The sequence below is a fragment of the Spermophilus citellus genome (genome assembly GCF_964194105.1).
Source record: "Spermophilus citellus genome assembly, chromosome: 9".
NCBI lineage: Eukaryota > Metazoa > Chordata > Mammalia > Rodentia > Sciuridae > Spermophilus > Spermophilus citellus.
Window position 1 is genome coordinate 109479598 of NC_138191.1, and position 15147 is coordinate 109494744.

Consider the following 15147-nt stretch of genomic DNA (forward strand, 5'->3'; position numbering starts at 1 on the left):
AGGCTAGTCTTGAACTTACCATCCTCCTGTCTTAGCCTCTTGTGACTAGGATTACAGGCATGTGTTAGCACATCTGGCTATGGCCACAGCTTTAAGGTGAATTTTCCCTAATTTGGCTTACTCAAAAAATAATATTAATTAATAAACAATTTCCCAATATTCATAAGCATGTATTGATAACTTACCTTTATATTACAACTAACTTTTAACTATACTTTATGTTAACATTTCATCTTTTATTTTGAGGCTGTGTCTCACTAAACTGCTGAAGCTGGCCTCAAACTTGTGATCCTCTTGCCTCAGCCTCTTGAATCTCTAGGATTACAGGCCTGCTCCACTACACTTGGCAGTATTCAGCTTCTCATGGCTTGACTGTTCCTGGCTGTGAAACTATCTTCCCAAACTGTCCTGTGTGTCCAACACCATATCTGAAATCCCCAAAGGGTTGATGCTTCTCAGCAATAATAAGATGTATCAGGAGTTTCTCTGCTTGGAGATTTGGCACTGGCTGCTAAGAAGCCCTAGTTCCTTTCAGGGATGGATAATATGAAGGATTTAGGGAGCAGGGCTAATTTGTATCATTCTCAGTAATTGTTGGTGTCAGCAGAGCCAACAACAAAAACACTAATCATTTCACTGGAAAGTGGAAGTATTTCAGAGTCTTGAGTTCAATTTAATCTTAACCTCATTACTTTTACCTAAAATGAACAATTCTAAATAAAAATAAAAATTCAGGGCTGGGGATGTGGCTCAAGCGGTAGCGCGCTCGCCTGGCATGCGTGCGGCCCGGGTTCGATCCTCAGTACCACATACCAACAAAGATGTTGTGTCCACCGAGAACTAAAAAATAAATATTAAAAAAAAATTTTAAAAAAAATTCAGCCAGACACAGAGGATTGTTGAGCCCAAGAGTTTGGGGCCAGCCACAGCAAGAAGACCCCCTCTTCTAAAAGAAAAGAAAAAAATGAAAAATTCTACTTAACAAATTTAATAATTTAACATTGTAATCCACACTCTCCAATGTTCTTATTCCCCATATCCTCTTCTATTTTTCCCACAGTACTTACATTCTCAATATATCACCTTTTAATGTTTATTTACTTTCTTACCTATGTTACCAGCTTTTTAATATTATTTTATCTTGCAGTACTGGAGATTGAATCCAGAGCCTTGTGCATGTTAGGCAAACTTTCTACCATTGACCTATGTCCTCAACCCTTCTTATTTTTTACTTTGAGACAGGTCTCATTAAGTTAACCAGGATGGCCTCCTCCTTGATAATCCTCCTACATTAACCTTCTGAATTGCTGGGATTATAGGTGTGCACTGCCATGCCTGGCAGCTTTTTATTTTTAAAATCTTTTTTGGTTTTTATTTTCTGCTGGGTATGGGGGATTGAACTCAAGGGCACTCGTCCACTGGGCCACATAACCAGAACTACTTTGTATTTTATTATTTTATTTAGAGACAGGGTCTCACTGAGTTGCTTAGTGCCTTGCTTTTGGCTGAGGCTGGCTTTGAATTCATGATCCTCCTATCTCAGTCTGCCAAGCCACTGGGACTGCAGACATGCACCACCACACCCAGCAGCTTCTTTTTTCTTTTTCTTTTTAATTTTTTTGGTACCAGGAATTGAACCCAGAAGCACTTAGCCACTGAGTCACATCCCCACTCCTTTTTATTTTTTATTTTGAGACAGGGTCTCACTAAGTTGCTCAGGGCCTTGCTAAGTTTCTGAGGCTGGTTTTGAGCTTGTGATCCTCCAGCCTCATCCTCCAGAGCTGTGGGGATTATAGGCGTGCACCACCACTCCTAGCTAGCATTTTAATTTAAAAATTTTTTTTAATATGTATTTATTTATTTTTTAGTTTTCGGTGGACACAACATCTTTGTATGTGGTGCTGAGGATGGAACCCGGGCCGCACGCACGCCAGGCGATTGCGCTACCGCTTGAGCCACATCCCCAGCCCCTAAAAAAAATTTTTTTTTAAAAATCTGTTTTATAGTTGTAGATGGACATCATGCCTTTATTTAATTTATTTTTTGAATGTGGTGCTGAGGATCGAACCCAGTGCCTCACACATGCTAGGCAAGTGTTCTGCCACTGAGCTACAGCCCCAGCCTGCTTTTTAATTTTTTAATACATGGTTAATTCATTACCATATACATCTTTTTTTTTAAAGAGAGAGGAGAGAGAGAGAATTTTCAATATTTATTTTCTAGTTCTCAGCGGACACAACATCCTTGTTGGTATGTGGTGCTGAGGATCGAACCCGGGCCGCACGCATGCCAGGCGAGCGCGCCACCGCTTGAGCCACATCCCCTGCCCCACCATATACATCTTAATATCATATGGAAAGACAAGAATAGCCTGACATCTGGAGCTGTCTTGACATTCGACCTGGGGCAGAGCTTAGCTAGGAGCTGGCCTTGTATGCATAGCTTGTTGAACATAAAAGAAATTTTTACAGAACATAATATCAGCTAAGGCTGCCACTCTATGGTGATGGTGGAAGTAGACAAAACAAGACTATTCCATAATCATGTCTGAATAGACAAAAACAAGAACACGATCTAAGCCACAGAAACTAAATATGCCCCACATTTTCTTTTCTGGATAATATAAGTGATTACTATTCTTTATCAAGGACAGCTTTAACCCTGCTTTGTTCCTCCTGTCTTCTGGATAAAACGTTAAGATACGAAGTCATGCTGGCCAGGGTAGCACACACCTATAATTCCAGTAGTTCAAGAGGCTGAGAGAAGGGCCAATAGTAAGTTTGAGGACAGCCTTAGCATTTTAGCAAGACCCTGTCTCAAAAATAAAGAGTTAGGGATATAGCTTAGCGGTAAAGTGAACTGGACACAATCGCCAGTACTGAAAAAAAAAAGATACAAAATTATAAATGAAATTTTTTTTAAAGAGAGAGAGAGAGAGAGAGAATTTTTTTATTATTTATTTTTTAGTTTTCGGCGGACACAACATCTTTGTTTGTATGTGGTGCTGAGGATCGAACCTGGGCCGAACGCATGCCAGGCGAGCGCGCTACTGCTTGAGCCACATCCCCAGCCCATAAATGAAATTTTAAAAGTTAAAAAAAAAGGATATCCAGAGTTACTCTTGCTCCCTGAAGGCATTCAATTCAGAGCAGAGCCCTGCCTCTTTAAATCCTCCCCTAAACTGTCACAGCCAAAATCAAACTACACATGTTCTTCATGACACCTTGTTTCTGAGATATACCTTGGACCTAATAGTTTACTATCTCCCTCATTGCAATGAGCCTATAAACACAACTTTCATGCCTATAATCCTAGCATCTTGGGAGGCTGAGACCGGAGGACCGCGAGTTCAAAGCCAGCCTCAGCAACAACGAAGTGCTAAGCAACTCAGTGAGACCCTGTCTCTAAATAAAATACAAAATAGGGCTGGGGATGTGACTCAGTGGTTGAGTGTCCCAAAGTTCAATACCTGGTACCAAAGGAAAAAAAAAATAAAAAGAAAGAAGCACAACAACAACAAAAATAAAAAACCCCACACAACTTTGACTGTAGGTATGTTCCTGGAGGTCTTGGCAAATATGGATATATGCCAAATGGTCATACGAAATCATACATTTAAATGATCAGACTGGGGAAAAAATCATGTATTGTGGAGCTGAGGGTGTAACTCAGTGTCAGAAGATGTATTTAGCATTCAGTGCCTGAAACACTGTATTCACTCCCTAACACTACACACACACACACACACACACACACACACACCAGAGTTTTGTGGCTCATGACTATATCCAGAGAAGGTACTTAAGGACTCAATAGGATAAATTTTTAGACATTTAAACTAACATATGGTATAATTTCACTAACAATATTTATCTAATTCAAAAACAGGATTATGTGGAATAAGGAACATTGAAACATTTCATAAAACCTGTGCCACCTCAAATGGATGCCCACAGACTAGACTAACTTACTAATTGTTGGCTTTTTTAAACATTGAGACAGGATCTCACTAAGTTTCCAAGGCTGGCCTTGAACTTTCAATCCTCCTGCCTCAGCATCCAAGAAGTTAGGATTATAGATGTGTACCACTGGACCCAGCAATTTCACTAATGGTCTTAAACCACAATTTGTTTTCACCATTACCTACAACTACAATGTACCAATTAAAATCATAAAAATAAAAGCACAAATTGTGTGTGTGTTTGGGGGCGTACTTGGGATTTAATCCAGAACCTTGCATATAATAGGCAAGCTCTCTATCACTAACTATCCCCAGCCTTTAAACAACAAATTAAGGTCTCCCATAATTTATCAGATATCTTAAATTTGTGTTATTTTTATTATGTGAATCATTTTTCATTTATTTTCATCTCCCCTTTTGAATTGTTCTATACATGGTCACTGACTAAGTGATCCTATGGTAGAGCAAAATGGGAACTTTAGCTGACAGGCTGTGGTTTTGCACGCTGATACACAGGTATCTATACCAACCACATTAGCAGAAGCAGGAAACAAAGCAATGGGGACAGAACAATCTCCCTTGAGGCTTAGTGCAAGTCCCTAAGCTGTATGAGCTAAAAGTCCCTAAGTTGTTGACAAACTTGCAACCCTGTAAGGAATGTAGAATGAACCCTCCAGTAGAATTGCACCAATTCCCTTGCCTTGATGTACCCCAAACTTGCTGATGTATAAAAGTAAAAGCCCTTCTGAGCTTGGGGTTCAGACTTTGGGAGTTATCCCTCTGGGCCATGGTACCACTAATAGAGTGTTCCTTCCAGATCTTGGTGTCCTGACCCTCATTTTTTGCTGCAATCCTCCTTTAAAAATATTTTTTGACTATTTCCTGGAAATGAGTTCCTTTGTTCATATTTACCATAAACAGTTTTGCCAATAATTAAATTTAAAAATACAATTAGAAAAATACCTGGGTGAGCATGTGACTCAGTCAGTGGTAGATGTCTAGCATTGCAAGAAAGAAAAAGAAAAAAAAACTTAAGAAAGGAAATGTAGGGCTGGGACATAGTCAGGGGTAGAGCAGTTGTCTAGCATGCATGAGGTTGTAGGTTTGGTCCTCAGCACCACACACACACACACACACACACACACACACGAGGAAATATAATTTATTTTTTTATTTTTTTTAGAGAGAGAGAGAGAGAATTTTTTTAATATTTATTTTTTAGTTATTGGCAGACACAACATCTTTGTATGTGGTGTTGAGGATCGAACCCGGGCCGCAGGCATGCCAGGCTTGAGCCACATCCCCAGCCCAATATGATTTATTTATATAAATTATAATTTATGATTTGGCTTTGCTCTGAATTAATAGACTATAAAATTTCAACTTTTGGAATCAACTTACAGACAAAGCCCAGAAGTCTGAATGTAAATGCTTCCCATGTTGATGATGTGAAAATAGTGGCACGGATGACAAAAGTTGGGGATGAATGTAGGTAAAAATGCTGAAGGAGAAACAGAAAGTCACTGATACAAGATGGGGGTGTAGCTCAGTGGTCCAGTGTGTGCTCAGCACGTGCGGGGCTCTGAGTTCAATTTCTAGCACCACAATGGAAAAAAGTCACTGATAGGAGCATTTTATAAAATGGAGAATCTGGAGGTTTTTTTTTTTTATTGTTGAACAGACATTAAACGAATGTGTAATAACATTAGTTAGAATTACTAAACTAAGAAGAGAGGATCCAGGGGTTGGAGGTGTAGCTCAGTGGTAAAGTGCTTACCACTGTGCATGAGGCCCTTGGTACAATCTGCAGTGCTGGGGGAACAGAGAGAGAGAGAGTAAGAGCGAACAAGAGCGAGAGAGCATGTGAGAGTGAATAGAGAGGAGAGCAGGAAGAGGAGGGAAAAGAAGACAGAGGATCTAAAATAATGCCATAACTATGTTGACAAAGGGAAAGGGGTGTGTTTAAATAAATTGTGATCTATCATAGCAGGAAGACAAAAATAGACAAAATAATAAATAGTGGCTCAGCATATTATTTAGAAATATGAAGGTAAGCACCAAGTGGAGAAACTCTTAATAGAAACAAAACAAAACAACAACGAAAAAACACTTTCTACTGGGGAATAGAAAGGGGCAGATGGTGAGGAGGGGTAGAACAGAAAAGTTGTCCTTCAGCATAAGTTATTTTATACTGCTTATGATACAGTGAAAGTATTGAAAAACAGAACTGTATTAAGGAAAAGGAAAAAACACAACACTATTAGAACCAATAAACCATTTCATTAAGATTTCAATATATAAGATTAACACACAAAAACTGAACGTGTTTCTACAATGGAAAAATCCAAAGTTGAATGACAAAAAAAATAATAATACCATATGAAATAGCATCAGAAGGGGCTGGGGTTGTAGCTCAGCGGTAGAGCGCTCTCCTCGCATGTGTGAGACCCTGGGTTCGATCCTCTGCACCACATAAAAATAAATAAGATAAAGGTATTGTGTCCAACTACAACTAAAAAGTAAAATATTTTTAAAACAAGAAATAATGGGGCTGGGGATTTGGCTCAAGCGGTAGCGCGCTCGCCTGGCATGTGAGCAGCCCAGGTTCGATCCTCAGCACCACATACAAACAAAGATGTTGTGTCCACCGAAAACTAAAAAATAAAACATTAAAAAATAAAAACCCACAAGAAATAACATCAGAAAGAGTAAGGCACTAGGAATAAGTTTAAGAAAAAAGCTTAAGACTTTTCTAATGAAAAAACTACAAAACATTGTTGAAAGATGTTAAAGAAGCTAGACACAGTGGCACAAGCCTATTATTCCAGAAACTTTGGCGGCTGCGACAAGAGGATCACAAGTTGGAAGCCAGATTGTGCAATTTAGTAAGATTCTGTCTCAAAATAAATTGTGTGTGTGTGTGTGTGTGTGTGTGTGTGTTTTAAAGAGAGAGTGAGGAGAGAGAGAGAATTTTAATATTTTATTTCTTAGTTTTCGGCAGACACAACATCTTTGTGGTGCTGAGGCTCGAACCCAGGCCGCAAACATGCCAGATGGGCACGATACCGCTTGAGCCACATCCCCAGCCCGTGTGTGTGTGTGTGTGTGTGTGTGTATTTTAAGTGAGACTGGGGATGTAGTGCAGCAGAAGAGTACTTGCATAGCATGTGTGAGGCCCTAAGTTCAATTCCCAGTACTTCCCCCACCCCCACAAATTCAAAGAAGATCCAAATATGTGGGGAAGTGCATCTAATTCTGGATCAGAAGACTTACTATTGTTAAGAAGTTGGGCATATCCCCCAAATTAATAAATATACATATTCAATGCGATCCCTATCAAAATTCCAGCTGGATTTCTTTTGCAGAAATTGATGAGCTGATTCCAATATTTGTTGAATTGGGCATACCTAACAGGCATGGTCCCTAGCCACATTGCCTGTTGCTTAATTAAACAGAAGGGGGCAGATGCTAGGAGCCACAACCAAATAATATGAAATAATATGATGCATGGCACTTTTGGTTATAAGGTGACGCCAGCTAGCCATTGAGATGATATGATTATGTTAAGATTTACATTCATATGGAAATTGGACTCCTGCTGTTCACCTTGTCCTGCTACGGGACTCATGTTAAGGGACTCCTGGAGAGTTCCCATTGGTTGGAGAAGGATAGTAGGAGGGAATTCCCGGGGAGGTCCGGGCCCCCGGTTCCGGTAGATGCGAGTGCGTGGGTGAACCGGCTTGCTTGCCGGACGTGTACGTGGTATTGGCGGCATTTTCAAAAATAAAGTTTTGTTCCTGCTTGAGTGGCTCGTGATTCTGTGCCCAGCCAGACTGCGGCAAATATTCACGTGGAAATGCAAAGGAACTAGAAAAGTCAAGATAGTCTTTTAAAAAGAAGAACAAAGTTGAAGGATTCTTACTCCTTGGTTTCAAAACACACCATAGAGCTACAGTAACCAAAACCGTGCGCTAATGGCATAAAAATAAACATAAGACCAATAGAGTAGAATTGAGCTCAAAAGCAGACCCTCTTATTATGGGTCAGTTGATTTTTGACAAGGTTGTCGAAAACAATTCAAGCAGAAATAAATAAAAAGTTCTGGGACAACTGGACATCCACATACAAAAGAATGGAGTTGGGAAATCACTACTAACAGGGGTGGGGGTGAAGGGTGATGAAAGTGTTTAAACTTAGATTCTGGTGATATTTGCATAACAAGATGCATTAAAAGCAACTGGCTTTTTTTACACTGCAGGTGTATTGTATAGTAATTATTGATATTACATGTCAATAAAGTAGTTTAAAAATATGCCAGGTATCACTGCTCCACTTCTGCCCTTACAGTGCCTTGGCTGCCAGTGGTTCTTGACCAGGGTGGGAGGAAAGAAGGATTTTACTCCAGTAAACATTCAAAATGTCTGCAGGCAGTCTGGGGCTGTAGCTCAGTGGCAGAGCGCTTGCCTAGCATGTTTGAGGCACTGGGTTTGATCACACCACATAAAAAATAAATAAATAAAATAAAGACATGCTGTCCATCTACAACTATTTAAAAAATTTTTTAAAAAGTCTGGAGACATTTTTGGATGTCCCACTGGCAGGATGCTACTGGCATCAAATGGGAAGAAGCCAAGGATGTTGGTACTCAACAGCTTGCAGTGCATAGCACAGTTCCTCACAAAAAAGAATTATCCAGCCCAAAATATCAATAGTACCCAAGTGTAGACAGTTTGATTTAGAGTAAAAAGAAAGATGCTTGTATGTCTCTAATGATCTGGCAATTGGGGACTTTACTGTTGAAAAACCAGCCTCTATCTCAGAGCAAAGCCTGTTCAAGGAAGGGACATGGCCTTTGTCCTTGGAAAAACCCACAGAGCACTCCTAGGCACATTCCCACCCTGCTAAGTTGTTTATCTACAAATAACAGGAGAGATCTGTTGCGCCAGGTGTCCCTGACTCAGTCAGGCTAGGTGGGGATCCAAAGTAACCCCCTAGCAGCCACCAATCAGCATGAGACAGGGAAACACCTGGGATGCCAGATGACCCCCCCAGTAGTTTATGGTGTTGAGAAACCCTGTAGTTCAGCACGTACACCCCTCTTGGCTTAAACCAATCAGTTCAAATAAATACCCCTTTTGTACTGACCAATCACCCCTACCCAACTTGTTCCCACCAGTGAATGTGCTAATCATGTTTTAGAGTTGTTATTTGATTTTCTCGCGGTGTGTCATGATTTGCTAAGAGATGCTATGATGTATGTGAAGTCCCTGCCTTCTCCAAAGAATGTATAAAACTGCTGCAAACCCTGGGCTCGGGGCCTCTCAGCGTCACCAGTTGCTGTGTGTGCGCAGGGAGGACAGAGCTAGCACGCAATAAACACCTCTTTGCTGCTTACATCGATCTTGGGTCTCTGGTGGTCTTTGGGGGTCCCGAATTCGAGCATAACACTGTCATCTCCCTTCATTCTCCTTTCAACTCACTCTCCTTCAAAAGCACTGGCCCATTTGCCTTCTCAAACACACCAAACCCACTTCCACCTTGGAATCTTTGCACATGTTATTCTCTTTGCTTAAGAGCCTCTTCCCCTAATAATATGTGACTGGATCACTTCTCCTTTTTCAAGTCTTTAAATAAATTTCCCTTCTCAGTGAGACCTACCTTGTTCTTCTTATTTAAATTTACAACTTCTCTTCAATCCTTCTTGCTCTGTTCTATTTTTTAATTCTATTTCACTTATTACCTTCCAATCTATTATTTACTTTGTGTATTTAGTATGCTTATTGCTGTCATCTATATTCCCTGAGTGCTGTAAAAAATTTTTGTCCATTTTGTTGACTGACCTGATTATGTGCCTGAAAGGGTACCCAGTGAGTAACATCAGTAAATATTAGTTGAATTAATTGACTGAATGACCTTGAAAATCTCCAAAGCCTTTATTTTTTTTATTTATTTATTTTTCCATTATAAAAATTTATGAAAAAGATCATCTGAGTTTTAGACGCTTGGTTTAGCAAAGGTAAAAGACTAAAAACAGAAAACAAAAACATTAAAACCAGGTTAACTCATTTTCAACCTTCTAAGAACCACCTAAATTAAATAAATCCTCTACTATTCTAGGTAAGAAACTGCTTTTCTAAATCAGGAAAGTTGATTTCTAAGCTACACTCTTACTTCACTGTCTTCTAGCCTCAAAGTTGGTAGGTGGTACCCTAGCAGGCTGGACGCAGACTCTGCAGCAAAAGCAGGGTCTGGGATCCACAATGTGACCAACCATTCTGTATCCAATCAGGACACTTTTGAAAGTGAAAGGATGCTGTTCATTACTTGAGAATAAAAAATGCTGGGCATGGGAGCATAGGCCTCCAGTCCCAGTGACTCAGGAAGCCGAGGTAAGGAGGATTGCTGGGGCCCAGGAATTTGAGGTTAACCTGGACGACCCCCCAACCCCAACCTGTCTCTAAAAAACAAGAGACTTATGGCCACCCTAGTGATAAGGCAATGTGGGAAACTACATTTCCCAGTATGCCCTGCCCTGGAAACCAAAAAGCCTGACTAGCACAAAGCACCCTGGGACCCGTGGTTAGCACCATATAAGCAATCCAGGGCTGGAATCTGACGTGAAGGTCTCCTGCTTCCATGGGACACTTAACCAGATACAGGACACTGAGCTGAGGTGAGATTTCAGTGGATATTAGGTCTGGGGAGGAGAGTGTCTCCCCAGCAAGTCCAGCTTCCACAGGTGTGAAGCAAGTGGAGGCAGGCATGGACCTGCTGCTCTGGTTCTCCTGGGTGCGGCCTGTCTCCCCACAGCTGCTAGTTTTTTGGGACATCCTGGGCCAGGTGTTGTTCCCACTCAACTTCAACCAGCTTGTACAGCTCCATGGTGGCCCGGGCGTCTTCCACAGAGGAATGGCCCTTCCTGACCTGTATGTCCCGGTGTAGCAGCTGCTTGGTGAGGCGCTTCAGAGACATGGTGGCATTCTCCGGGCAGTTGGCCTTCCGGTTGAGGAGAGGGATTTGGGAGGTGTCTCGGGTGAGGGACTTGGGGTGAAAGTACTGCAGGGCTTTGAAGTCATTGTGGATGGCATGCCCTACCACTATCTTCCCCAAGAGTATCTTCAAGATCTGGCTCCGAGCGGTCTTGAAGGGTGTAGCATTCACCATGTGCTTCTTGCAGATACCGCTCCATTTGGTCCGGTAGTCCACAATGGGGCAGGGTGGAAGGATGTACTCATCATAAAGCACATCTCCATCATAGTTGACAATGCTACATCGAGCCAAAGAACTAACATGCCCTTTGGGTCCTGTGCCCACCATCTCACAGTCAATTGCCACCATCTTTCCTGGAAACTTCTGGGATATTCCAGAGCACTTACTCTCTGAGTGAGCTCTGGTGGAATTCTGTGTGGCATTGTTCTGAGAAGGGTTCTTCTTCTGGGGGGTCTTCTTTTGGGAGCAAGTTGGGTGGCTCTGAATCTTTGGAAGGGCACTCTGGAATTCCCCCAGCAAATCTACTTTAGCTGCAACAGAATTAGCCTTCTTTGAAGGAGCAGGGGTCAGCCAAGACACTCCAGATTTCTTGTCCAGGGACAATCCTGACCCACTGCTGGATGCAGCTGTGTTCTTTTTTGAAAGGGGAGGGATCTTGCAAGTACCATCTACTCTCACATTTTCCCCTTTCTTTGGAGGTTCTGAGTGTAATTTAGGCACCCTGCTAGGAGTCTGCTTCTTTTTATTGAGAACGCCCCTCTGTTCCTAGAGCCGCCACCTCTTAACAAACTTTCAATGCTTGGCATTTCCTTACAATGCCTTTTTGGGTGGAGATCTCCCAAAATCCAGATTCAGGAGTATAGCAGACATGAGGGCAGTGGATGATGGGAGAGCAGTTAGGAAGAGTGGCTCATGGATAGGAAGAGGATGAGGGGCTCTTTTTCTAATGAATCACATTGTCCAACATGAGAAGGTCTGCAGAAAACCCTGGGGAAGAAAGCGATCCTGGTACCTGCACCCTTAGGCCTAGAGGAAGAAATGAGATAAGACCAATCTCTGTGGGATTTAAGAGAGGGAAGGCATCAAAACAACTTATCAGAGGGGAAATGAAACCGTATCATGAAATGATGGAAGGAGTACTGGTGTGAGCCAGGAAGTCCCACGATTCACAACTGCGCGGTCTTAGGAGTGTCATTCACCTTTTAAGGTCTCAGTCTCATTGTAAAATGAAAGGGCTGGGCTCAGCTGTGGAGTGCAGTGCTTAGCAGGAGGGAGGCCCCGGGTTCCATCACTAGGACCAAAGAAAAAGAAGGACCCAAAGGGCCCGTCGAGTTCGAAGCCTGAGGTCCGGGAAGCCAGAACAGGCAAGCGCTGTAATCCGACCAGAAAGACAATGTCTAAGATGTTCAGGTGAGGAGTGTGACACCGGAGTACGGCACAGGTGGCATGTGAGTCGTGAGCCCACAAATAGAGACACAAATCCAGGCACCCCTCTGCTGGGAGGAAGTAACCTCCACGCGCATCTTACCCAAGTCCTCCCAGGCAGAGACCTTTGACACCACACGAATTAACAATCGAGGTCGCCCACCTCAGCAAGCACATTCCGACGGTTCTCCCGGTGGAGACCGTTCCCACAAGCCCATATACCTACCTCCAAGATGGGCCGCTCTAGGAACGCTCTCCAAAGCCTTTAAAAACACATATGTTGGGGCTGGGGATGTGGCTCAAGCGGTAGCGCGCTCGCCTGGCATGCGTCCGGCCAGGTTGGATCCTCAGCACCACATACCAACAAAGATGTTGTGTCTGCCGAGAACTAAAAAATAAATATTAAAAATTCTCTCTCTCTCTCCTCTCTCACTCTCTCTTTAAAAAAAAAAATAAATAAATAAAAACACATATGTTAGCCAGCTAGGGTGTCACATGCCTATAGTCTCAGTCACTTGAGTGTTGAGAGCCACAGAGTCAGAATGATGCCTGGCATATTGCCAGAGGGAATGGTTGAAAGGTGACACCAGCGGAAACATTGAGATGATGATTTGAGTTAAGCTATATATAATTGCTGTGATGCTGGATTGATTGAGTTGTATATGGACCCTGCTCCGGGAATAGGGCGGCTCCGGGAATCTGCCTTGGGAGCCCACTACTTTGGAGTTCCCGGGCAGTTCTCGCAGGGTTGGGGAGAATTGGCTTGCTGAGCCTGGTGGAGGGAGTGTGTTTCCGGGAAGTGTGTGTAGAGTGTTGGAGAGAGTTTGGGAATAAAGAGTTGCTGTTTGAACCTACAAGGCTTTGTGGCGGCTTAGTTATTTGTGCCCAGCCAGACTGTGGCACTTGAGAGGCTGAGGTGAAAAGATCACTTGAGCCCAGGAGATGGAAAGCAACCTGGGTAATTCAGTGAGGTCACATCTCAACTATAAAAAAATACATATATATGGATATTTACTATCCAATGCCAACATCAAATTTCCAAATGATTTCTAAAATTCAGAACTTTAAAAATCCAGATTTTTAAAGTTGGGGTTTTGGCTCAGTGGTAGGCACTTGCCTCACATGTGTGAGGCACTGGGTTTGATCCCCAACACCACATAAAAATAAATGAATAAGCGGCCAATTTGGAAAGCAGTATGGAGATTTCTTGGAAAGCTGGGAATGGAACCACCATTTGACCCAGCTATTCCCCTTCTTGGTCTATTCCCTAAAGACCTAAAAAGAGCATACTACAGGGACACTGCTACATCGATGTTCATAGCAGCACAATTCACAATAGCAAGACTGTGGAACCAACCTAGATGCCCTTCAATAGATGAATGGATAAAAAAATGTGGCATTTATACACAATGGAGTATTACTCTGCATTAAAAAATCACAAAATCATAGAATTTGGAGGGAAATGGATGGCATTAGAGCAGATTATGCTAAGTGAAGCTAGCCAATCCCTAAAAAACAGATGCCAAATGTCTTCTTTGATATAAGGAGAGTAACTAAGAACAGAGTAGGAAGGAAGAGCTTGAGAAGAAGATTAACATTAAACAGGGATGAGAGGTGGGAGGAAAAGGGAGAGAGATGGGAAATTGCATGGAAATGGAAGGAGACCCTCAGGGTTACACAAAATTACATACAAGAGGAAGTGAGTGAAAAGGGAAAAAAAATAAGGGGGAGAAATGAGCTACAGTAGATGGGGTAGAGAGAGAAGAGGGGAGGGGAGGGGAGGGGAGTGGGGATAGCAGAGGATAGGAAAGGCAGCAGAATACAACAGACACTAGTATGGCAATATGTAAATCAGTGGATGTGTAACCGATGTGATTCTGCAATCTGTATACGGGGTAAAAATGGGAGTTCATAACCCACTTGAATCAAAGTGTGAAATATGATATGTCAAGAACTATGTAATGTTTTGAACAACCAACAATAAAAATTAAAAAAAAACAAAGCTAATCTGAAAAAAATAAATGAATAAAATAAAGGTATTGTGTCCATCTACATCTAAAAATTTTTTTTAAAAAAATCCAAATTATGTATAATAAATTATACCCAACAATACAATCTCATACCCTTATAAAACTTTTTGAAAATCCATAGTATTCTTTTACACTACTGTGCTGGTCTCCAGGACACTGGATCTAGTCACCAAGATGCTGCAAAGTCATTTAAACTGAGTTCTAAGGATCTCATTGCTTACACAGTAAGGATTCAAAAGTAAAACTGCGTTTCTTATTGACAATAAGCCAGCCTGTTTACTCCAGCTTCTCTCCATTGCATTTTGAGATACACATTTGTTTATATTAACAAAATTAATAAATTGATCTCTACTTATTTTGGGTTTGCCCCTATAGTTTCCAAATAATTGCAGATATAGACAACATACCCCATTACACACTTAAACATATACACATGCATGCACAAATTACAGAAAAGTAAGCATTTAATTTTGCTCATAAAAATTTGGAAAACTCCAAATTGTAAGGATGAGTTATGGCAGATCGTACATAGCAATGAACAACCTCACCACATGGGATCAAATAATTCTTGATCCTTAAACCAAAATAACATCAAAATTAGTCAGGAAAGTAGATTTTTATTTTCAATATTTAAATGTGGAGCTGTTGCCTACAATTTTTAATTTAAATTTTCAGGTATGGTACGGTTTTCTTTGCTTTCCTCTTTGGTGGTGTTCCTTTTAAAAAAAAATGAGGGCTGGG

At 41.6% G+C, this 15147-nt stretch overlaps 1 protein-coding gene across 1 annotated transcript; it reads right to left on the reverse strand.

Moving 5' to 3' along the window:
* Window positions 1-10759: 10759 nt before the first annotated feature.
* Window positions 10760-11986, reverse strand: LOC308656682 (interferon-stimulated 20 kDa exonuclease-like 2). Its single transcript, XM_081307996.1, has one exon. It carries the CDS (start codon window positions 11297-11299, stop codon window positions 10775-10777), a length of 525 nt encoding a protein of 174 aa, XP_081164122.1. The 5' UTR covers window positions 11300-11986; the 3' UTR covers window positions 10760-10774.
* Between the last annotated feature and the right edge of the window lie 3161 nt (window positions 11987-15147).

Excerpts from the sequence above, each read along its gene's own strand:
- LOC308656682 (XM_081307996.1), bottom strand. The coding sequence starts at position 11,299 with ATGGTGGCAATTGACTGTGAGATGGTGGGCACAGGACCCAAAGGGCAT.